Genomic DNA, 23,464 nt, shown 5'->3' with positions numbered 1-23,464 from the left:
AGGATTTCTGACTTCTTTGTATTATTCAAATGTCAATTTAGTTAATGTATTGCATGTTAGATTCATTGGTCATAATCAAAATGAAATTTGTCGGTGACACTGCATTAGTAGAGGCACTCTTTGTAATTGTTTACTTTTGTACTCTTTAGTCTAATTGACATTGCATTGAATTTTATGTTGAAAGTATGGTGAGCTTGCTACTGATTGCATATTCACTAATTTCTCACTTTCACTTAATAGAGAGCCCATTAAAAATCTTGAAATTATTGATGTGGGTTTGATTCTTTGTATCTATTAAGTGTTTTATTATTTTTTAATGTTAAGATATACATTCCATTTCAGGTTTGTGACTTTGATTTGTTTTAATCTGTTAGGTTTTTTAGTAAATTTGTCTTGATTTATTGATTTTAGTCATTTTTTTTTCGTTTATAAAGTTTATGTTTCATTTCTCTTTTGTTTTGAAAAATTATAACATAAATGTTATAGTATTGTTTGAAAATTTTAAGTTATTCTATGCATAACCTAACTTGGAATGCCTTAATCTATTACCTGTGAAAAGTGCGAAATAATAGGATCTATGGTTTTGTTGCTAATTCCAGTTCGACTATTTTTTATAGTAGTGTTGATACCATAAAGTTAAGTCTTTATGGTTTGAATAATGTTGCCTATGGTTATGTAAATGAAAAGCTTAGTACTACATTTTTAGCAAGCTAAATGTCTCAATATTATGATTATTTTTTTGAATTATGTCTACAGTTGTAACTTTGTTACAGTTTGTACTACTTTTCCTTTGGTAATACAAATGTTTACTCATAAAAAATTGTTGGTATTCACATTCCTACAGTGTATCTAAGTCACAATTTCATGATATTTTTCTTTTTTGTTTCAAATTAGCATAAAAAAAGGAGTGAATTAGCAACCTCAAAACTTTTTTTTGTTTCATTAATTGCAACATGTGTATTCAAAATTGTAGCCTTTGGTATTTGCTTTCCAAGAACTTTATCAATCTAGGTGTTTGATAAGCTTCTATCTTCCCTTGGTTTTTAATCACAAAATGAGTTTGTTTGGTTTAGATATTACTTTGATTTTAAATTGAGTATTGTTTTAAAAGTTTGCTCTACATTGGGTATATCTAATATTCCTTCAAAGAGCTTAAAGCAAGTAATAGACAAAAAAAAATCAAATTTTTATTTGATACCTCAAGAAATAACATGGGTCTCTTTTGAACTTTGAAAGAATGAATTTTAGGGATGATGATGTTCCCAAATTCCAATATGGTGGGCATAATGAAATTAGTGAAAAGATCAACCATGTAGAAAACATTAAACCATGTTTTAAGGATAAGAAAACTCATTAAGTCATAAAGAGTGATGACAAGGAAAATGCTTTAGCATAGCACATTAACAGTGCGTTTGGATTGAGGGAAGAGGAAGGAAAAGAAAGTAAAGTAAAAGAAACAAAACCTTCATTCCCTTGTTTGGATAAATATTTAATTTAAAGAAAGGGAAAGATGTGGAAACCAAATAACGTTTCGTTTCCTTTGTAAACCCAATTTTTTTAAAATCCCAATTTGGAGGAAAAGCTAAGGAAAAGAAAGTTGAAAAACAAATTTTTTATAAAAAGACTATTATGTTTATCTTTTTATTAATACTAAAAACTTAATATAAAAAACCTAAGTAGATCACAATCATTCTGTAACTTTTTCAAAGTCATCTCTTTTTTCAAGTAAGTTTCATATATATATATATTCCAATATAAAAAATTTTTATAATTTTTTGGTGATTTGATTTTGATGAATGGGTGAATATAAATAGATATATTTTTTGGGTTTATGAGATATTAGACTAGCTCAAAATTCATCAATGTATATTTGTAAAATATTTTCCTGTTTCACTTGACTAAAAACTATTGATATAGCAGCAATTGTGAGGCCAGACAAGTTAGCAAGCATATCATGATCCAAAAGTGCTCTAAAATCACAAGCAATGAAAGGTTATAATTGAAAAAAATTATTATAATGAATCATTTCCTTTCCTTTTTACTATTTATCCAAACAATGGTTGTTAAAATTTCTTTCATTTCTTTTTCTTTATTAATTTTAATTATCCAAACAAGAGTTACATATATCATTTCCTTTCTTTTAAAAAATTTTCTTTTCTTTTATTTTCCTTTCCTTTCATTTATTAATATTTATCTAAACATAGCATAAAGTAATTAAAAGCAAAGTCATGGAAATTGACAATACGAAAAATGCATCAGCTTCTTATGAAAACAGGTATGTAATACATGACATGTTATTTATGCTTTTGTTTATTATTGATTTAATTATTTGCATTCGCCATTGAATTTGTATGTCAATTAACTGCTAAAAATTAAATTGTGCCACAGTCAAATTAGTGAAAAAAGATGTTCTTAGGAAGCATGAGGCTTTTAGAAGCATTCGAAAGGTATATTATTCATAAAAATCATGTTTTTTATCTAATATATATTTCTTAATTGTTTGCTATATATGTTCATGATGATACAAGTTAGTAAAGTAATGAGTAACTTATTGAAAGAAATCTTCAAATTTATAGTCAATGGTGCATAAGGGATGAAGCACAAAAAAACTCAGCTCACATATCCAAGCTTTCTCAACTTAGAACTGATGCATGCAAATTGTTTTTTAAGATAATACTAAAAATAAGAAGGCAAAAAAGAAGCAATTTTAAAAGAAGCAAACTTGAAGAAGAAGAAACATCATCAAGCACCATTAAACAAAACAATAACTTTTCTAAGATTCCAAGGTGGAAATTGTTGAAATATAACACCTAAAATGGGTGGTTAGAAAATGCAAACTACCTTAGGCAATTTTTATGGTTATTGGTTTTGAATCAAAATTGCTTTAAGCAGTTAAAAGGGAGTGGTTCCATCAAAATAGACCATTCCCTCATTCATGAATAATGGAATTCAACTATAAAAAATGAAAATGAAAATGGTATTTTCGATTATTGAAGTCTTTTTCTCTTTCAAACAAATCACGACTTTTCGCCATGATGAAATATGATGAAAGAGTATTCATCCAACATATGAGATAAGCTTCATTCATGTATGTGACTATGTGATAAGTTATATAGAGAATAAAAAAGAAAAAAAGAAAGATTGGCAAAGCAAAGGAATAAGACATGTCTTGTAAACTCTTTAAAGTATTTTATGCTTCAATATTTAAAGACTTATGCTGTGGATAATAGATAAGTTTTAAATGTGTGATCTTATCCTTGACCAATGAATCAAGTCGTCATCGCTTTCGTAACACTTTCACAAAAATGCTGCTGTTTTGCTTCTGTAAATTAAATAAGTCTTTCATATTATTTTCAATATATGATTTTGTTTTTATATTATTATATTATCCTTCTTTGGTATTAGAGCAAGGCTGGCTTGATTCTTAGTTATTTTAATGTTTGTCTTGAAACATCAAAATTATAGACATGTTTTTAAGTTATTATAAAAATGTTCTAGAAATCTATGGAAGTATTATGCAAAAGTGTGTAATTTTGATGTAGAAAGTTGTTATGAATGTTTTGAAACATTCTATTGCAATTTGCTATTATCATTTAGATTATTTTGGATCAAGTTTTTAATTTTCAAAACTCGAGCATTAGAATGCTTAACAAGGTCTGATTTCAATTTTCTTGTTTCTGCCTTTTTTCCATTGGTGTTGGTCTCCCATCTTCTTTTTGTTTCTAAATTTCATTCTTTTTGTAGAAAAAAACCTCTAATCCCTTCATAAAATGGTTTTTGGATGGTTGCTGCAGAAATGTAGTAATGGTTGCTGAAAATATTTTGATTCGAATGAAAGTTGTCTCTAATTTGGTGTCTTTAATCAATTGAGTTAAAGTCAGAATGGGTAAAACATGAGGGAAAAAAAAGATAACTAAAAATAGGCTTGCAAGTTTAGAAAAGTTTTGGCACTTAGGGATGGAAGGCTGTCATGGTAGCTGACGCTCTCCTCTTTTTTTTTCTTAATTAAATTATTTATCTTAATAAAATAGAATTAGGCTTTAAAAATTGGATTTAGACTTAAGAATGGAGTTTGGGCCTTTAAATATTAATTCAAAATTGATCTAAAGATGAAATTGAATTAAGGTTGTGCCCATGCAAAATATCCCAAAAAATGATTAATTTGAATCAAAATTTGAACAATTCCTATTAAAACGCTTAAACTGGCTTAAATTGAAACGTTTAAATGCAGTATAAAAATCAAACAAATTCAAATCAATATAAAAATTAAAAAAAAAGCTACCAAATGACTTAACTTGAACCAAATTGATTCTTAAACCCAAAATTATTTTCAGCCAAATAACTCTATTCCTTGGGCTTACTAAATTGTGGATTTTGGGTTCCATCATTAAAGCTTTGGTGGGGTAAATCTATTGAACTCTAGTAATTTATGCACTCATTCTTTATATAAATGCACGTTAAAAAGATGGCATGCATTAAAAATAAATTAAATTTTGGTGAAAATTTGATAAGAAAAAGAAAGATTTTAAATGCTTATTGTTGAAATTACAATAAATAGAATAATTAATATTATTGTGTTCTAGAAAAAATATATATATGATAATATTTCTAAGTAAAATAATTTTGGAGACCTTGCCTAAATATTGGAGAGAATTTAAATCATTATTTTAACTAAGAAATATCATTTTCACTTTTTTCAAAAATTAATTATGAAAATTTCATAAGTGAAAGATTAATTTTCTTATATTCTACCTAGATATCGAAAAATTAAAGAGATTTCTCCAAAACAAGTTAAATAAACTTTCTTATATAATTAAATATTTTTTTAACATAAAGAGATAAAATTAAAAATTTATGATACGAATTAAATTGATCATTTGCATATTTTAATTGGTATTTGCTTCATTCATTTGTTTCATATTACATTATTTGCATTTTATTATTGTCAAAAGAAATATAAAGTAATAAATAGTGGTTTTGAAAATTGTTTTTTAGAAATAAAAACTAATACTCTAAAGTAAAAATAATTCTTGAAGCCTTACCAAAATATTGGAGGGTTTCTCAACAATTATTATTATAAAAAAATATTATGCTAGATTTTGAAGATTATTATGAGAGTTTTTAGTGGAGGAATATTCTTTGAAATTTTGCCTAAATATTAAAAAATTTATGAAATGTTTTGAAACTTAAAATTTTCATTTTATTCCTAAATAAAATATTTTGGAAAATAAAATTTGCAAAATTGAATGAAATTAAATGAAGTATTTTAAATATTAAAATTAAAGTCACTTCTTATCAATATTAAGAGATAACATATAATTAATAGGTACCATTTTTAAAATGAGCATTGTAAGGGCGCTAATACCTCTCTTTGATTGAGACTTTTTTTGCAAGCGTACAATTTGTTCAAGTAATAATAGTAATCGAAAGTTAAGATATTGTTTCCACGATAATTAGCTAAAGAATTCTTATCTAACTACTTATTATCCACACATTCCCTCTAAAGTTGATTCAATTGAAAGGTGTATACTAGGCTAAGCTAATAAAAATAATTGAATAAAACCAAAAACAATAATATGATTCCTAAGTTGCAACATGTAAAATAAGCAAACGAGCAAAATTAACTAAAACAGTAGCTAAAATGTATTGAATTGAACTCAACATACTTTGAATATAATTCTAATCTAAAGAATTGAGAATAATGAGAACAATTTACTAACAAAATAGTAGCTAAAAGACTTTAACAGAAAATAACTAACTATAACCGAAAATAACTACCTAAAAAATAACTACCATTACTACCTCTCAACTTCTAATAATAGAAATATCTAGAAATTTACTAAAATTTGATCCAAACAACTTTTAAATTGCAAGAATAGAATGTAAACTAAGATCAAAACAAAATAGAAAAGCAAGTAATGAAGAGAAATTACATGATTTAACAAGAACAAGCAAAATCGAAAACTAAATTTCAAATTTAGAAATTATCGAATCTTGGAGAAAAAATTATATCTACACTTCTAAAAGGTAAACAAACTAAAACTGAATCAAAGCAACTTAGACCTACAAGATTACTATAAAATTCAATAAAGAAATTGAAAGAAACAATGCAAAAACAAGCTTAATGAACTTTAATAAAAACTGAGTGCATTAAAAAAAATAAAGATTTTAAGAAAAAATTATTCAAATAGTATTGAACATCATGGAATTAAAAGCAAGAAATTGAATCTAAACAAGTAAGCACACGAATTAAGAAGTGTAAAGTATAGAAGTTGCAAACCAAACGTTAATATGGAGAAAAGTCCTTTAATATGTTATTACTCATTTAAGATCCAACTCTACCAACTGAGTTTAGCTTAAACTTTGGAGATTTTTCTAAAATTTTGTAGATGAAATTTGAACATAAATTTGAAGATCTATCAGTTAGGAAACTAACAAAAAAATTTTGGCTCAAAATCAAGTTAGACATTAATATCTAATCAAAACATTGCAAGAATGTTAAAAATCAAAACTACCAAACAACATTGATGATCATGTGAAATCAATGAAAATTGAAGGCAAAAACATAAGATTCTTGAAATTTCATTGAAAAAATCTAAAAGAACATTGAAAATTAATGTAAGAAAGTTAAATTTTCATTTAAAGTAAAATAAATTGGCTGCCAAATAGCCTTATTTGGTAAGGAAGAAAATAAAAATGTAAAGAAAATGAAGTATAGAAATTTAAAACTAAAAAACTAAAAATCTATCTAAAAGCTCCTTATGTTTGGCCACTCTTCCCTATTTATAGGCAAATAAAAGGTACTTTAGCCTCTAAACATACTGAGAAAAACTCCAAGAAACTACCATCCTTTTAAAGTCTTCTATCTCAACTTCTTTGAATCCTTTACTTGCTTGTTTGCTACATTTAGCTTTCCTTTACTTCAAACTTTTTTCTTATGATCTAATAAGCTCTAAAAAGTCAACATTATAACCAATAGAAAGCCTTTAAATAGCCAGCTTAGCAACTCCAATTAGTCCTTCTTTGAATTTTCAAGTTTGGTGCCACATTTCTTCATCTCATAGTCCATGCAACTAACGGCATTGATTAAACTTTGCTCCCTTGTTTTAGTACCAATTGTAAATAATTCTTCCTTCATTTTATTGCCAAAATACAGACCATTAAGTGGACACATTATAAACCTTGGAAAAATTCAAAAAAATTGCAAGTCCAAAAATAGCTTCCAACTATACTAGTGCACCTATTACCTGTCAAGCACTTGTAAAAATATTACAAAGGTAATAATGCATTGATGAGCTAAAAAACGCATTTTCAAATAAAAAATATGAGTAATAAGACTTGAAATAAGGTTCCATCGAGTTCAGTTGAGCTAAAAAATCATAAAAGAAAATGTTAAGAAAAACCCCCATAGATGATAATGGTTAACAAGCACACTAGTTTTGGCATTTTCTATATTTTTGCACAAAAAATCCTCCAAAATGAGTCCAAAATCTCCAAAATTTCTCATTTTTCATATTCTCAACTATACATTGAACATATATGTATTTAAGAGTATGTTTGCCAAAATTTGCAATGAATAAACCAAATTGCAACAAAAATTACACTAAAAATGATTAAGAAAATACTAAAATTTTAGTGCAATCACCCTACGTAACCGTACTCTTGAACTCGACTTTATTTTTACAAACCCAAGAATTATCCTTTTAATAAATTTTATTAATTTCAAATTTTATTAAAATAATAAGTTTTTAAAATGGTCAATCACACCTAACAAAAAATAATTGATGGCAATTCTTTGTTTTAATTTTTTAAAATTTGTTAAGCAATCTCAAAACTTTTATGACTGTCTCAAAAATGCAGGAGAAGGTAGTAGCACTCATGATTTTCAAAGGTAAAATATATGTGTATAACTATCAACTTTAATTTATTATTTTTTCGTGTTACACTTTATCTATTCCTTGCTTTTTTTTTTTTCTCTATTTCTTGCTTTTTTTCTGCATTATTCAAACTAATTATTGTAATCTTGATTTCTTTGAGATTTTCTTTTAACTTATTATAAGTGTCCATTTGATTTGTCATATGTGTCTTTGGAATTTTTTTGTATGCACAAGCTCTTTTTATATAATAATAATAATAATAATAATAATAATAGTGTGTTTATCATAATTAATCAATAAACTGAATATGATAAGTTTGTTTGGATAGTATTTTTTTTTCAATATTTGCAAAAAAAAAAAAAAATTTCTTATTTGATTGTTTTTAAAGAGAATTTAAGATTATAATGAAGTTTTTTTTTTTTAGATAAAGAAAAGAACATAAATTGTTTTTCCTAATTTTATTTTCTAATTTCTCTTTTGCATATAAAGGTTTATTTTGGTATAGTTCTTTTCTAATTTAACTTCCATTTGTATATTTTTATTTTAGTTGGATACTTGGTTAGAAATTGATTAGACTATTTAATTATTAGAATGATGTTCTTTTCAAAACCATTGCTTCAAATCTCATTATTTAACATTACCATTTTAATATTATATGTAATATATACTAAATGTTAAAAGATTATTTTGAATCAAGCATGCACGTTTTGATCTGTATATATGATTATATTTTCTTATTTATCTTTCCCAATTGTGACAGTTATGTGGGATTGTAAAATTAAATGAATTATATATTAAAAGGTTTTTAAAGAAAGCAAAGCATCAAATTCGGGCTGAAGTATAAGATAATGAAAATGATTTTAAGACTATACAGTTTTAACCTTTATTTTAGTGCGTATATTAATTATCCCATCTCCTTAAATTATATGATTTTCAGTGTCATTTTAGAAAAGTTTTATTTCTTGAAAAAAAAAAAAGAACAGAATGGACTAATAAAGGAGTATAAATGAAAATAATGAAAATAAATAAATATATCTAATAAATTAAGAAAATAAACAAAACCAAATCTAATTTTACCTTACAACAAATAAACTTTAAAAAATAAGTATATCATTTTACAATTTTCAAATCTCTTTTTTAACATGTCCTTTAGTTAGGGTGTAATTGGACAACATCTCTTTAATATTTCCTTTAATTATATTGAATATTATATTTAGATGTTTTATTGAATATTATATTTAGATGTTTTATGCTTTATGTGATCTTGAATTGGTAAGTCAACAATCAACTATTTTTTTTTTAATTTTTTGGACAAATAATTTTTTTTTAAAATCTTTATTTATCATGTTTTTATTATCTTTGTATTAAATAAAAATTAGACAAGGAAAATGAAAGAAAGTATGCAACTTTTTTTTTCTATAACTATTACTCTTATTATCTTTTTATTTTTAATAGTTAATTTTTTAATTAATATTTATATTAGTTCATATTATCTTAATTTTGACAAATCAACTTAAGATATGTCATAAACTAACTATTATATATATTTTACACATATAAATTAAATAATATTAAATAAATAAAGTTAATTCATGCATAACGTGAATCACAAACTAGTAAATATAAAAATGAATTGACATTTTATTTCTTTCTTTAATTTGTTAATATATATATATATATATATATATATACACACTATTAATATGTTAAAAAGAGAGATTGAAATTTCAAAAAAATAAAGGATGATAAAGAAAAGAAAAAAATAAATGATTTTAACTTAAAATTTTAATGAAAAAATTTTCAAGATATTAATCGTTATTTTTTAAAAATTAAATCTTAATAGACATATTTGTTGTTGTTTTTTCTTTTTAAGAGATTAATTTACATTAAAAAATTTTATATTCTTTTAATAATAAATTTTAATAAATTTAAAGATAAAATTAACTCATTTTTTTCGCTGGATTTTACATTGAATTTATTAAAATTAATAATTAAAAAATAAAATTTTTAATTTACGCTGATATATGTTAATTTCTAAAAAAATTATGATTGATATGTTAATTTTTCGAATAAAAAGCAGCATAAATTGTTACATTTTTTATTATTATTTTAAAAAAATTGAAATCAAGAGGTTCTTTTAGGTTTATATATTCTATTCATAGTTATCCGAATCAAACCAAACCATTTATTTGACCAGGTGAACTTATGAAACGATGTTGAAATCGGTTCGATTTTATAAGTAGATCAGTTTTATAATTAAATTACTTTAAACCATGTGAATCGGTGGTTTATATAATAAATTAGTAAATTGAACGATTTTTTTTTGAACCGGACTGATTCAATACTAACTAATAAATTTAGGTAAAATATAAAAAAATTCTTTAAGTATTTAAAATAATCTAACTAAACCCTTATACCACTATTTCATTTAAATAAGCCCTAAAATTCTTATTTTTTACTATCAAAACTCTTGTATCCTTATATTAATGATATGTTAGTATATTTTGATACATGGACAATAATATTATAAAAAAATTATACATATATAAAAATAAGCAATTTTAAAAAAAAAGATGATCTAACAAAAAATTTTATTAATTGATACCATAATTAAAAATAAATATAAAAATAATAATATATAAAATTTTAAAAAATAAAATGTTAACAAAAATGATTAATTATTTGACCATGATAAAAAATAATTAATAAAAGAAAATGTATATATGTAAAATTAATAAAAAAATCTACATTCATATAAAAATATAAAAATGATTTTAATTTTTTTTACTAATTTTCATATAAATATAAATATTTTCTTTTTATTAATTTTATATACAGATATTTCTTTTTTATTACATAAAGATTAATTATTATTTATTAATAAATAATATTTATATTTTAATAAATATAAATAATGATTATTTATAATTTATTATATTTATTAAAATATAAATATTATTTCTAACTATTAAAATATAAAATATGATTTTAATAAAATATTAAGTAATTTCATTTCTAACTAATAATTAATTGTTTTATGAATTTTATATTTTAAAATTTGTAGTTTATAATATATCTTAAGATTTATAATTTTATGATAAAATTATTAAACTATAACTTTAGTTAAAAATTTAAAATTTAAATTTTTTAATAACATTTTTATTAAATAGATAATTGATCCATTAACCCGATAATTGAATTATTGGCTTAAAACTTTGAATGATTTAATGTTTAATATGATTCTTATAACTATAATTCTATCCAAAGTGGCAATGGGAATCACTCGCCGCTTGTACTTTTTTCTCTTCGGACTTCAAACTTCTTTGCAAATTCTCTTTAAACCCAAGACTTCATCAAATGACACCCAAGTCCCCTTCCCAAATTTCGAGGACCAAAATTAACCCCAACCCCTCAATTGAAGCCCCATCAAAACCCTAACTTCCCAAACCCTATTCCTTTAGTTCATCTGTTCAAGGTTCCAACTTCATTAACCTTGAAGAAAAAGAGCTGCAATCTTCGAATTTTCAAAAAAAAAAAAATGGATTTCGATGAGTACGAGTATTTGGAAAAAACCGTGGAGGATCAGGAAGATTCGAAGAAGAAGAAAAAAGACGGAGAATCGGGGGATAAGAGCGAGAGAAGCTATAGGAAGAGAGATGGCGCGAGAGAGGAAGAGGATGATGAAGGCAAGAGCAGCAGCAAGAAATCGAGAGGCGGCCGCTACGATGACGACGAGGAGAGGCGAGATCGGGATAAGGATAGGCATAGAAGCAGCCGCGATAGAGAAAGGGAAAGGGAGAGAGACAGGGGTAGGGATAGGGATTTAGAGAGGAGGAGTAGTAGAGAGAGCGAAAAGGAAAGGGAGAGAGAAAGAAGAGATAGGGATAAGGAGAAAGAGAGAGATAGGGAGTGGAGGGAGAGGGAACGGGAGAGGGAAAAGGAGAGAGAGAGGAGGGAAAGTGAGAAGGAGAAAGAAAGGGAAAGAGAGGAGAGAGAGAGAAGCAGTAGTAGGTCGAGGAGGCATGAGAATGATCGCGAGCCAGAGAGAGAACGTGAAATTGACATAAGAGATAGCAGGTATCCTTATAATGTTTCTTTTTTTAAGTAAATTATATGTGCAAAAGGAATTTTTTAGCATCAATCTGGAAGTTTTGTTTTGTTTTGTTTATGTCGATTGTAGAGATGACTAGAGGACTGCTAAGCTCAATTAAAAATGTATTTGCATTGTGTTTTTATAATGCAATTGTTTTGTCTTTGTCATGATCTAAGCAAGTTCAGAAACATAGTTGGGTGCTCATTATCCACCCCTTTGGGATGAAGTTCATGCTATTTTTTGATGTTTCAGAATTCGTTTATTTTAGTAATTGATATGGCAAGAAATGGGGTGAAAGGGTTTCTAACTTGTATCCTTTAGCGTTATAGAACTATTGCGCCATTTGGATGTGCATTTTTTTAATATGATGTGGATGGCATGCTGTTGTAGATTTGTGCTGACCTGTTATTTTTAGGGCATGGTGTTGGTGATATTCTGAATTATCTAATGAATATGGATGTTGTAGGAGATATAAGGAGAAGAAAGAAGCAGTGGAGCCTGAAGCTGATCCTGAGAGGGACCAGAGAACTGTTTTTGCTTACCAGGTAGATTCGTTGCATATTTTGCTTTCATCTTTAAAGGATTATTAGGCATAAATGTTATATTTATGTGTGTACAAAGATGCATTTTTTTTCATTTTTCTCTAATTATTAATTATTGTTCTACTTGAATTGGTTGGTGACAGATGCCTCTAAAAGCAACTGAGAGAGATGTCTATGAATTCTTCTCAAAAGCAGGCAAGGTTAGTCAGGTTTAATTTGATTGTTTTTTTTTTCTTGTGTGAAGGTTGTACTATAATTTGTCCACCCTTGCTTTGAAGTACTTCAGGAATCTATGTTAATTGGTTTGGGAAAAATTTAATGGAATGATTTTGAAAATTTGAATGTATATTTGAAATATTAAGTTTATTTCCATTAAGACACATTAAGGGGATTTCTTTTATGTAGCAATCTTGTATTGCATAGTCTGCAATATTTCTTCAAATTCGTTTGTGTCTTTATACATTTCTGACAGTAACTATACGTTAATGTATTAAACAATGTTTAGAATGATACGAATGCATATTATTGAGATACATCTGCTTCCTCTTGCAGTATAAGCTCCTCTGCCTTCAGTTACGAGTAGTATTATGACTTTCTTGTGTCTCAACATACTATATATGTGGGGTGAGTTAAAAGCACGTGTTAAGCAATATAATCTTGCAGACACCCCTTTGATAGGTGTTTCATAATGAAGCTTGAAAGTCTGGAATATCCCCATATGCTTAATTTTTTGAGGTTATTATTTTCTGTTTGATCTCATATTTTTGTTTCCCTTTATCATTTTCAGGTGAGGGATGTTCGGCTGATCATGGATAGGAATTCAAGACGATCAAAGGGAGTTGGGTATGTGACTGTATGTTGAACAAAGTTATACTTTCTTTTGCAGTCTTATGAAATAAGTATTAGCATCGTTGTTTTCAAGAATCAAGTTTAACTGTATTCTTAAATGCACTAGCAATGCGATAATGATGGGGATGATGGGAATAGCACTCATGTTTAATCAATTCATGCTGCGTTTGCAAGGTAGATGACATGAACCTGAATTTTTCCTTCTCCCACCTCTCTTTTGCTTTGAATTTTCTTTGCATTAAAGGCAACTTATAAACATCGGTACCTTATTCCGATTCTTAACTTTTTAGTGGTTCTGATAAGGATTTAAAGATGCTACATACAGTTTAATCTAAAAATGGATTTTTTAATGACTTAACACTCATTGCTAGGCTTTTTCTTTTTCTTCTAATATATTCCTTTTCAATCTTTTGGTTGTTGAGGTTGACAGGGAGGGGTTGAGGTGTTTTCTTTGTTCTTCATCTTTGATTTTGGTAGCTTCAGGGTTCATTTTGATATCTTAGTTCTATGAGTATAATCTAAGCTATAAGGTGGAACCTTCCCAATCTTTTACTTTCTTTTGATATTGAAATGGACATGCTAATCTCTTAACTTCCTTTTCGAGTCCTTTTGTGTTGTTTGATTATCTTTGTGTATGATATTTATTATGCTTTTCTAATGCTATGCTGAGCTAACATCTTTTATTGCATGAGACATCAGATTCAACAAAAGATACTCAGCATGAGCTCTCTGCATTACAGTTTTTCTTTCCCTACATCTCTTTGCTGTATGCTTTGTAAGTTTTGTTTGTAATTTTTTCCTCATATTTTTAGATAAAGTAATTGCAGTCACTGATAAAATTGCAGGTATATTGAGTTTTATGATGTAATGTCTGTTCCAATGGCAATAGCATTGTCTGGTCAACTGCTTCTTGGTCAACCTGTGATGGTTAAACCTTCAGAGGCTGAAAAGAATCTTGTTCAGTCCAATACTTCTGGTGCAGGCGCTGGTGGTGTTGCCGGACCATATGGAGCTGTTGATAGAAAATTATATGTGGGGAACTTGCACTTCAATATGACAGAAATGCAGCTTAGACAGGTAATAGGATCATTAGCTCATTAGCAGAATTGGAAGTTACGATTCTTTGATTTGGTTTATGAATGACTGCATTTATGTTTTTATGTTTTCTAAACTCTCGTTTGAATTGCTGACTGGATTGTTGACTTGTTGTTAAAAGAATAATTGTGGATGAAGCACATTCTAGGTAGGTGCTTATGAAATAGTTTGGAAGGAGTTTCATGAATGTGTTTGAGATGTCTTGTTTTCATTAACCTTTTTCCATGTTGATATTATTTGTTTTTTATTTTATTTTATTTTATTATTATCACCATTGTTATTATTTAAAGGTACAAGATTTTCACTTCAAACCTTTTTCTCATCTTATGTTAATGGCTCAGATATTTGAACCTTTTGGTCCCGTGGAGCTTGTGCAACTACCACTTGACCTTGAGACTGGGCAGTGCAAAGGTTTTGGGTTTGTTCAGGTTAGATATAACTGAAGACTTGAGTTCATAATTTTTTTTTCCTGTATAGTAATAATTATGCATGTACTTGTTTGCTGTTTGTTTTTTACAGTTTGCTCAACTTGAACATGCAAAAGCAGCACAAAGTGCATTGAATGGAAAACTGGAGATTGCTGGTCGAACCATTAAGGTAGGCTTGTTAATTTCATGAACTTGTAGCATTATGTTATAACTAATTTCAGTGTCAGTTGTGTGTTTTTTCTTCTGTGACTATTACTGGCTTTTGTTGGCAATAAAGGGGTTAATGTCATGAATGACTCTTGAACTATAGTGCAATGTTTAATGGGGTGCCCGAACTTTAAACTCTCTAATATGATACCTGAATTATGAATCTGTTAACTAATGTGGTACTTGGAGGGTTGTTTGTGTCATCATTTGTAGCTAGTCAAGCTAGGGGTGAGTACCACCTTAGTTAACAGATTCATAGTTTAAGTGTCGCATTAGAGATTTTTAAAGTTCATGTACCACATTGAATATTTCACTATAGTTTAGGGGCTATTCATGACATTAACCAACCCCCCCCCCAAAAAAAAAAAAAAAAAAAAAAACCCTGTAACTGTCTTTTTATTGTAGTCTTCCAAATTAACATCTTTGTGGTTAAATTTGCATGTAGGTTTCATCTGTTACAGATCATGTTGGCACCCAAGATACTGCTGCAAAATCTGCTGACTTTGATGATGATGAGGGTGGTGGCTTGGTGAGTTTAAATGCTAATGAATATTGATTTTTATAGATTTGTTCCCTGTTTGTCTCATTCTAATAGTAGTTGCTTAGGAAGTGTTTTTTTTCCTTGCTCTTTTTCTTCCTGCTTAATTGGCTCCTGTATCTTTTATGTAGGCTTTAAATGCTCAATCAAGAGCATTGCTTATGCAGAAACTGGATCGCTCTGGTATTGCGACAAGGTTGGTTTTTACTTTCAAATGGTCTTTTCCAGTTTGATCGTATTATGTATCTAATGTAATAGTTTTGCAGCATTACAGGCTCCCTTGGAGTACCCCTCCTTAATGGTTCAGCTTCAAATCCACAGGCTGTTACATTACCAGTCAATGGCCAAGCTGCACATCCAGCACCAGCTCTACTTCCAATCATGTCTACTACAAACCTTGATCTTATTGGACAGCCCAGTGAGTGTTTGCTGTTGAAGAATATGTTTGATCCTGCAACTGAGGTTTGGATTTTTCCTGTTCTAAACATGCTATTTCCTTGTAATTTTTGTCTTCTTTCTTTATTACTTCCTTGTACAAGGTAGTGGTTTTCTGTAAGTTCTCTATTGCAGATGGAACCAGATTTTGATTTGGAAATTAAAGAGGATGTTGAAGAAGAATGCAGCAAATATGGCAGGGTGAAACATATTTATGTGGACAAGTAAGCATTACACTATCTATTGCATTGGATAAACTAATTTTTTACAGCCATTTTGTTTTGTAGTTGACTTCATCATTGTTCTTTCCAAATGTGGATAAGTATATTTTATAGCCATTCTTTGTTGTTTATTAATAAAAGAGCGAATGGTGTATCTATGTTGAACAAGGGGAAAGTTCTGTCAATCTATGCTTGGTTTACTTGATAACTCTATTGATTTATAAATTGCTAATTGAGCACACATTTTGGATGGCTATCATTGGAAGGAACTGTTGAGTCTTGTGACATATCTGTACTCTGCTTTCCCCATTGCAGGATTTTGCATTAGAATTCCTAGCATGCCAAATTACCTGTGTTTTTATACATACTAATGTATGGAAAGACTATCAAATGGATTTTGATACTGAAATCTGTATTCTTCAATCAGGTTCTCTATAGATTGGAAATATAGGGCTATCTAATGTGAGGAGATAGTCACATTTTTTATTTCTATTAATCTGTTAGTATTGTTTTAAGAAACTATTTAGACATACATGTGCAAGTTATAGCCTTGTGCATAGTCTGTATCTGGTGATATTTGACCTTTCTTGTCTATAAGGTAGGAATTTACATACTTCGAGTGGTCTCAGCATACTTGACTTGCTTCTTAGGTGCCTATCAATGACTAATGACATCTTATTTTGTGGGATTAATGTTATGAATGACCTTTAAACTATAGTGAAATATTCAATATGATACATGAATTTTAAAAGTCTCTAATGTGGTATATAAATTATAAATCTAATGTGATACTCATCCCTAATGTGATTAACTTCAAATAATGATATGTAACAGATAAATAATCCTCCAAGTATTACATTAGTTAACAGATTCATAGTTCATATTTCATGTATTGCATTGAACATTTTAGTGTAGTTTCAAGACCATTGGTAACATTAACCCTATTTTGTATTTTAAAGCTTTCTTAGGCTTTATCATTTTAACTTGTCAGATTTCCCAATTCGAATTTTATTAATTACTGATGATATGAACTTTTAGGAGGAAAGATGGATTTGGTTTGCCTTTTCCCAACTGCAGTTAAATGGAAAATGTTTTTTCTTGTAACACCTTTTCATCTTTTCTGCAGAAACAGTTTGGGTTGTGTCTATCTTCGATTTGATTCTGCCGAAGCAGCGGGTAAAGCTCAACGTGCAATGCACATGAGATGGTTTGCAGGCCGATCAATATCAGCTGTATTTATGGTAAATGTGTTTTCCACCCTAACGTACTTTGAAAATTCCACAACAAAATATATTCAGCATTCCTTTTTCAGTCTAATACTTTCTGCTTCCATGGTCTCCGTAAACCTTGTTTACTAATTTATTGTCGAGACATCAGCTTAAACTAGCTGGTCCATCACTTAGAAATTGTTGTATGTTGTCTTTTGGGATAATTAAGGACACAAACACACTGAAGGAGTTATTTACTATTTCCTGTTGGTATGTTCTCTGGTGTTCTATTTGGTCTATGGGTATTCCCGATTCTCTGTTTTAGGCGAGTAATTTTGTTATTTTTATTAACTTTTCATAACGCTTGCAGCAACCCCACGAGTATGAAGCGAGGTTTAAAGGTTGAACTTGAACTCGGAGAATGGATTCGGGATATTTTTCAACGTGGATTGTTTCTCATGATGTCTGGATGGATGGTAGGTTTATTTCTGAACTGGTGTTGTCCTGAGTTTAGATTTTTTTTTTTAATCCTTTCACAGTGACTTAAATGTAAGATAATGTTATTTGTTTACACTTTTTTGGTTATGTAATTTTGCACAAGGAATATGCCTTGTAATTGGTCAAAGTTAAACTACTTCAAAATTTTTAACTTTTTTTTTTTTTTTATCATATTTTTAAGTGTATTTTTTTAATCTCAACAACAAGCACTTTGTCTCAGAGGCATTAAAAAGATTAAATGAAAAGATTATAATACCCTTAATGACACACTATAAATTTATATTATTATAAAACATTGTTTGTCTTAATTTTGAAGAAGCTTAATTTTTATCCATGAGTTCTAATAATAATTTCTTAAATCTTCTCTAGTTACGAAATCCAATTATGGTGCATCTGTAAAATGATGACAAGAAGTAAAAAATTGAAACATATATCTGGTTGGAATTATCAGATGGATTCACCTTTTAAATAGAAACAAAGAGTAATTTAAGGAGATCTTTAAGTAGTAACCTTAATGACAACTTAGAAAGCTAATCATGCTTGTTAACATAAATAATACCTTCATTTTCAAAAGATGTTGGCAATTTTTTTTTTTTCTCTTTTGGATAAGTAGGACAATTTATTACCAACAAATTCAATTCATGATTTCTAATAAATAAGTGAAGAAAATAAAAATTACCATAACAAAGTAAGTACTAAGAAGTAGGTTAACCAGTAATACGTGAAATTTTTTCAGAAAAATTATCAAATTTTTATTAGAGTTTTTAGAATTTGTAAAATTAATAAAGTAACACATTTTTTAAAGTATATTAAAAAATAAAAAATTAATTAAAAAATTGAGATATTTGTTAATTTTTTAATTTCGTTAATAGAAGTTAAAAAAGTTTACGGCATTAAATTTTTTGATTTTTTTTTTACAAAGGAGTAAATTTTTGGATTTAAAAAAAAAGAAAATTGGGCTTAAAACCTAACTAGTAGGGGCTGATCAGGCTAGACTGGGTTGGGTTGAGCTGAATCAAAAAGGCTTAGCCCGTGAGAAATGTGATGGGAGAGAGAACGGTCCAATCGGCGGAAAGACCGCGACCAACTCTGACGCTGTCTCTCTCTCTCTCTCTCTCTCTCTCTCTCTCAAGTGGCAGTGAAACTGAATTTCGTAAAAAAAAAAATCCTCAATTCTCATATATCATCGTACTCCATATAAGAACAAAACAAAATCCCACCGAAAAAAAAAAAAAACCGTTTCACTAGACCCGACCTTTTCGTCTGTGCTTTGAACTTCTCTCTGAAAAATTATTTTTGTCATTCAAACTTCGGATAGAGAGATTTATTGCAGTTTTAAACCACTTTGGCTGAAAATAAAAGAGTGTTTCAGTTTCATTGTCTTGCTTTCAAATAACAGTAAACCCAACAAACCCAAAATTCTTTTTGTTTGGTTGTTGTGTTTTTGATTGATTTGGTCGGGGGAATATAATAAAAAAAGAAAAAAAAAGAAACAGTCGATGGATAGGTACCAGAGGGTGGAGAAACCAAAAACAGAGACTCCAATAAACGAAAATGAAATTAGGATAACTACTCAAGGCAGAATGAGGAATTATATTTCCTATGCCACCACTCTCCTTCAAGTAACTTTCTCTCTTTTAATTTTTATTTTACTTCATATTTTACTTTGTTTCAACACAAATATGTTATATTTAATATAATTGTTGGGATGAAATGTGTTCTGAGCAATGAACACTGTAAAGGTGTAACTTTTGTCAATTTATATGTTATAAGTATATTTTTATGGTGGTATTTTGGTTATGAAGAACAAGGGTAGAGTGGCAATATTGTTCCGGCTGTCATCAAATTCAGTAGGCCTCTATAGGGTATTTATTTCGTTTACAATTAAGAAACAAAATGGAATTTGGACTGCGGTTCTACTGAACAGGTTGTGCTCTCAATAGCGACTAACAGATTCTCGCTCTGGCTATAACATTGAGTTATGGAAATCATATTACTGGCTGAAGAGATCTTTTAAGTTTTGATTAATGGAAATTGTATTTTTTACTCAAATTCGATTAAGTATGCTTTCTGAAGCTAATTCTGATGTTGTGGTAAGATATTAATGGATGATTGCAATTTGAAATTACTAGAAAAACTTCCCCTTTAAAATTTGCCTTGGAAGAAAAAAAAAGGCTGTTATCAAAATTCCTTCATGCACTTTTTGCTCTGGTTTTTGTTGTTTTTTAGTTTGTTCTGGATTGGCCATGATATTTTCGTGACCGTTCTTTAATTTTTATTGATGAAGAAGTCATTTTATGTAGGAGAAAGGGTCCAGTGAGATTGTTCTTAAAGCAATGGGCAGAGCCATTAATAAGACTGTGATGATTGTAGAGCTAATCAAGGTAGATCGAAGATGGTTCTCTCTCTTTCAGCACTCTTCTCAAACACATATAAACAAGTAGATATGCATATGTCATTTTTCTTCATTTACGTTAAAGCTTCTGTTTTCAGAGGAGAATTGCTGATCTTCATCAAAATACTTCAATTGGATCAACCGATATAACAGACATGTGGGAACCACTAGAAGAAGGCCTCCTTCCGTATGAAACAGCAGACTCTTTTATGCTACTAATTTCTTGCAATTATGTATTCTTAGAGCATAGAAATCAGGATGATTGGTTTTCTGTCTTATTATTATAGTCTGGAGACTACTCGTCATGTATCAATGATCACTATCACATTATCAAAGAAGGAGCTGGATACGTCCTCCACAGGGTAAATAACTGAGAACTAAGTTTTATTTACATTTGAGAGAATTGGTGTCTGCTCCCACTTATTTTTAATTGTTTACAATGTTGTAATCAAATTTCCTTCTTTGGATTTAGACATTCACTTCCGGTGACCCCTTGTCCTGTCTTTTTGTTTTATCTGAGGAACTCTCTCTTTCTTTTTTATCACTATTTAGTTATTAATATTTTTTAATTTTCTATATGTAATATGGATTGCTGAATATCAAATGTTTAATCCTTCATTGAGAAATATTGAATATGTTTGAGCTTTTCCATTCTTTGGTTTTGAACTGTGATTCTTAGATCATATCTGATTACTCTTAAAATGCAGATATCAACCTCCTCTTCCGGCTGATCAAGTGAAACCCTTAAATGAATATGAAGATGACAGAAGTAAGCAATCTTGTTTGGTGAACAATTACTTATCAAAATAAGGAAAAAAAAAGATAATGTGTTAGTAAAATATCTAATATTTTCATGTTGTCTAGCTTTAGAGGCTTCACCAGGGACACGAGGAAGGGGGCAAGGTGGTCAAGGAAGGTTTAGGGGTAGAGGTATTTCTTACTACTATAACATATATGGTTTTCAATTTGAATATTTCAACTTTTCATTTCCCTTTACTAATTGTATTATAATGATTGTCACAAAAGCAATGTACTTGACCTAATGTTGCATCTAATGACTCCTTTTTTGTGCACAGTTCATGTGAAAATCATGCATCTACTTCCCTTTTTCTTTGCCCATTTTATATTGTTTTATTCTGTTTTATTGTTGCATTGATCTTTGGTTTATTTTTGCATCCATATCTTTCTAGTATGTGGGCAATATATGTGCTTTCTGAGTATTTAAATAATTAAAACAGAAAAAAGGGTAAAGAAAGAAAAATCTTGTTTCTCTTCATCTCTCTTTGAAACTGCAAGAGAAGTTCCTTTGATCAATTCTACCACTTTTGAAGCTGTCATGTTGAGTACTGTTGTATAACTTGGTAAATATGCTCTCATTGGGTGCGTTCTGGTCTGCCTCTTTTATGATACAGGAAATGGAGTAGGGGAATATAATGGTGATGGTTGGGACGGTGGGCGTGGTTTTGGTGGCAGAGGTCGAGGACATGGAAGAGGGCGATCTTTCCGGGGTCGAGGGCGAGGCTATGGAGCTGGAGGATACTATCACTATGGTGAGTCTGATGCACCCCATCCCCAAGGTCGTGGTAAGTTTGTGCCTTGGAACAGAGTTCGAAGAATGTTGTATTTGTTCACTGCTAGCTTGTTGAGCAGTGAGAAATGAATTTTTGACTTTTCTATCTTGGAAGTGGCATGTGTGATTTTAACGTTAAAGTTCCTCTCTGAGAAGCAAAATAACAAGTTAACTACCTTCTGGGAAATATGCTAGCTAAACATTCCAAATTCATCAGATAATTGCACTATATATTTATGCCAAATGGTTTTCTAATTAAAATAGTTGGAATATTTGAGGACTTAGCTATTTCTGTTGCATTCTGTAGTTCTCTTCAGCATATAAACATTGACTGGAGTAAACTATCTACCCTCTTGCCTTAAGCCATGTTTCATGGTACGTTGAAGATCATGCAAATCTCACGAGCATGAACTGGCAAATCATAAATATCTGCAAAGAGCAGACTCCTAATATTTTATTTTTGATATGAAATGCCATCCTTTTGCAACTGTTATAAGCAATGGCTTTACATTAGATTGTATTGGTGTTTGTTTGTTATACTTTCTAATGTCGTTGGCACTATATGATTTGTGTTTCTTCGTTGCTTGACTGGCTGGTCATAGGTTTGTTAAGTCATGGGAACTAATATTTGTAAAATAATTTCAGCTTTTACAGGGCGTGGTCGTGGCAGGGGAAGAGGGGGCCGTGGGCGTGGTCGTTATTTCAGGCCAGATGGGCCAATCCAAGGAAACACTGCTTGAGAAGCGGACATCTTGTAGTTGGTGTGGTATTGAACATTATATGTGGATGCCTGCTCTGCTTGTGTCTTCATTTAGTTGGCGATATTTAGGGGAATCGTCTTTTGCTTCAAATAGAGAAAGTATAGCAGCCATGCTTGCTTGCAGTTTTGTCGTTTTTAGTTGTGGTGTAGGAATGTTTTTTCAGTGAATTCTGACAAGTCTTTCTCTTTACAATACCTTAGGAAAAGTTGTACAATTTTTACACTTTTTTTTTTTTGTAGGAATAATAGAGCAATACATTCTTTTATTTTTATCTTAAATACATTTGCATGCTAATTACTAACCAGTTAGATTTTCATTTTATTTTGGTTCCCAGTTAACCGGAAATCATTTTGTCAGATAAACGTGAAAATTTTCGGTAGATGCTGCAAGATCAAATTTACATCTTCCTTTTGATTCATGATTGTTAAGACAAGTAAAACTTTCGGGAATTTGAATTGAAAACCAATTTAATCTATTTTAAAAAGTCAGGTTGTAGAGGGGCCTTGTTTACAACGGTGATAAGTTTTGTGTTTCTTTCCCCCCTTTGTATGACTATCTTGAAAAAAAAAGTTATAGGAGGGAACAACTTGAAATCCAAATTGAACCAATGTGAGCATTTTATAATTCATATTTCTAAACGATTACAATTCCGTTCAATTCTCTTTAGCATTTTATATTTCATTTGATTCAGATAAACGTTCAAACATAACTCTCCTTCATCTATGGATTTGCCCCTACTCATGATCG

At 29.2% G+C, this 23,464-nt stretch overlaps 2 protein-coding genes across 4 annotated transcripts; both read left to right on the top strand.

Moving 5' to 3' along the window:
* The first annotated feature begins 11,113 nt into the window (after window positions 1–11,113).
* LOC111316906 (uncharacterized) lies at window positions 11,114–18,142 on the top strand. The gene is made up of 13 exons (XM_022919138.2): window positions 11,114–11,954; window positions 12,437–12,515; window positions 12,656–12,712; window positions 13,300–13,355; window positions 14,207–14,438; window positions 14,798–14,884; window positions 14,976–15,053; window positions 15,537–15,620; window positions 15,761–15,825; window positions 15,896–16,091; window positions 16,200–16,288; window positions 17,412–17,526; window positions 17,864–18,142. Exons 1-13 carry the CDS (start codon window positions 11,416–11,418, stop codon window positions 17,897–17,899), a joined length of 1,713 nt encoding a protein of 570 aa, XP_022774873.2. The 5' UTR covers window positions 11,114–11,415; the 3' UTR covers window positions 17,900–18,142.
* A 135-nt stretch (window positions 18,143–18,277) lies between these two features.
* Window positions 18,278–22,988, top strand: LOC111316097 (uncharacterized). 3 transcript variants are annotated; one of them, XM_022918112.2, is made up of 8 exons: window positions 18,278–19,613; window positions 20,295–20,375; window positions 20,485–20,573; window positions 20,674–20,748; window positions 21,094–21,155; window positions 21,251–21,316; window positions 21,799–21,936; window positions 22,602–22,988. In XM_022918112.2, exons 1-8 carry the CDS (start codon window positions 19,491–19,493, stop codon window positions 22,694–22,696), a joined length of 729 nt encoding a protein of 242 aa, XP_022773847.1. In that variant the 5' UTR covers window positions 18,278–19,490; the 3' UTR covers window positions 22,697–22,988. The 3 variants fall into 3 exon arrangements, with proteins under 3 accessions (XP_022773847.1, XP_089609436.1, XP_089609435.1); XM_089753310.1 differs by having other exon boundaries at window positions 21,799–21,966; XM_089753309.1 differs by having other exon boundaries at window positions 18,951–19,613; window positions 21,799–21,969.
* Window positions 22,989–23,464: the final 476 nt, after the last annotated feature.

This window comes from Durio zibethinus, chromosome 24 (genome assembly GCF_047325235.1).
Source record: "Durio zibethinus cultivar Kanyao isolate XHJ-2024 chromosome 24, ASM4732523v1, whole genome shotgun sequence".
Classification (NCBI taxonomy): Eukaryota; Viridiplantae; Streptophyta; class Magnoliopsida; order Malvales; family Malvaceae; genus Durio; species Durio zibethinus.
The sequence above is the reverse complement of the archived record's forward strand: the minus strand, read 5'-3'. Positions and strand labels throughout refer to the sequence as shown.

What these genes read in the sequence shown, in the direction of transcription:
- LOC111316906 (XM_022919138.2), top strand. Translation starts at nt 11,416, where the DNA reads ATGGATTTCGATGAGTACGAGTATTTGGAAAAAACCGTGGAGGATCAG. An exon ending in TTGCTGGTCGAACCATTAAG is followed by an intron (nt 15,054 to 15,536) that starts GTAGGCTTGTTA and finishes ATTTGCATGTAG; the next exon opens with GTTTCATCTGTTACAGATCA. An exon ending in ATGATGAGGGTGGTGGCTTG is followed by an intron (nt 15,621 to 15,760) that starts GTGAGTTTAAAT and finishes TCTTTTATGTAG; the next exon opens with GCTTTAAATGCTCAATCAAG.
- LOC111316097 (XM_089753309.1), top strand. Translation starts at nt 19,491, where the DNA reads ATGGATAGGTACCAGAGGGTGGAGAAACCAAAAACAGAGACTCCAATA. An exon ending in CTAGAAGAAGGCCTCCTTCC is followed by an intron (nt 20,574 to 20,673) that starts GTATGAAACAGC and finishes TTATTATTATAG; the next exon opens with TCTGGAGACTACTCGTCATG. An exon ending in ACCCCATCCCCAAGGTCGTG is followed by an intron (nt 21,970 to 22,601) that starts GTAAGTTTGTGC and finishes AAATAATTTCAG; the next exon opens with CTTTTACAGGGCGTGGTCGT.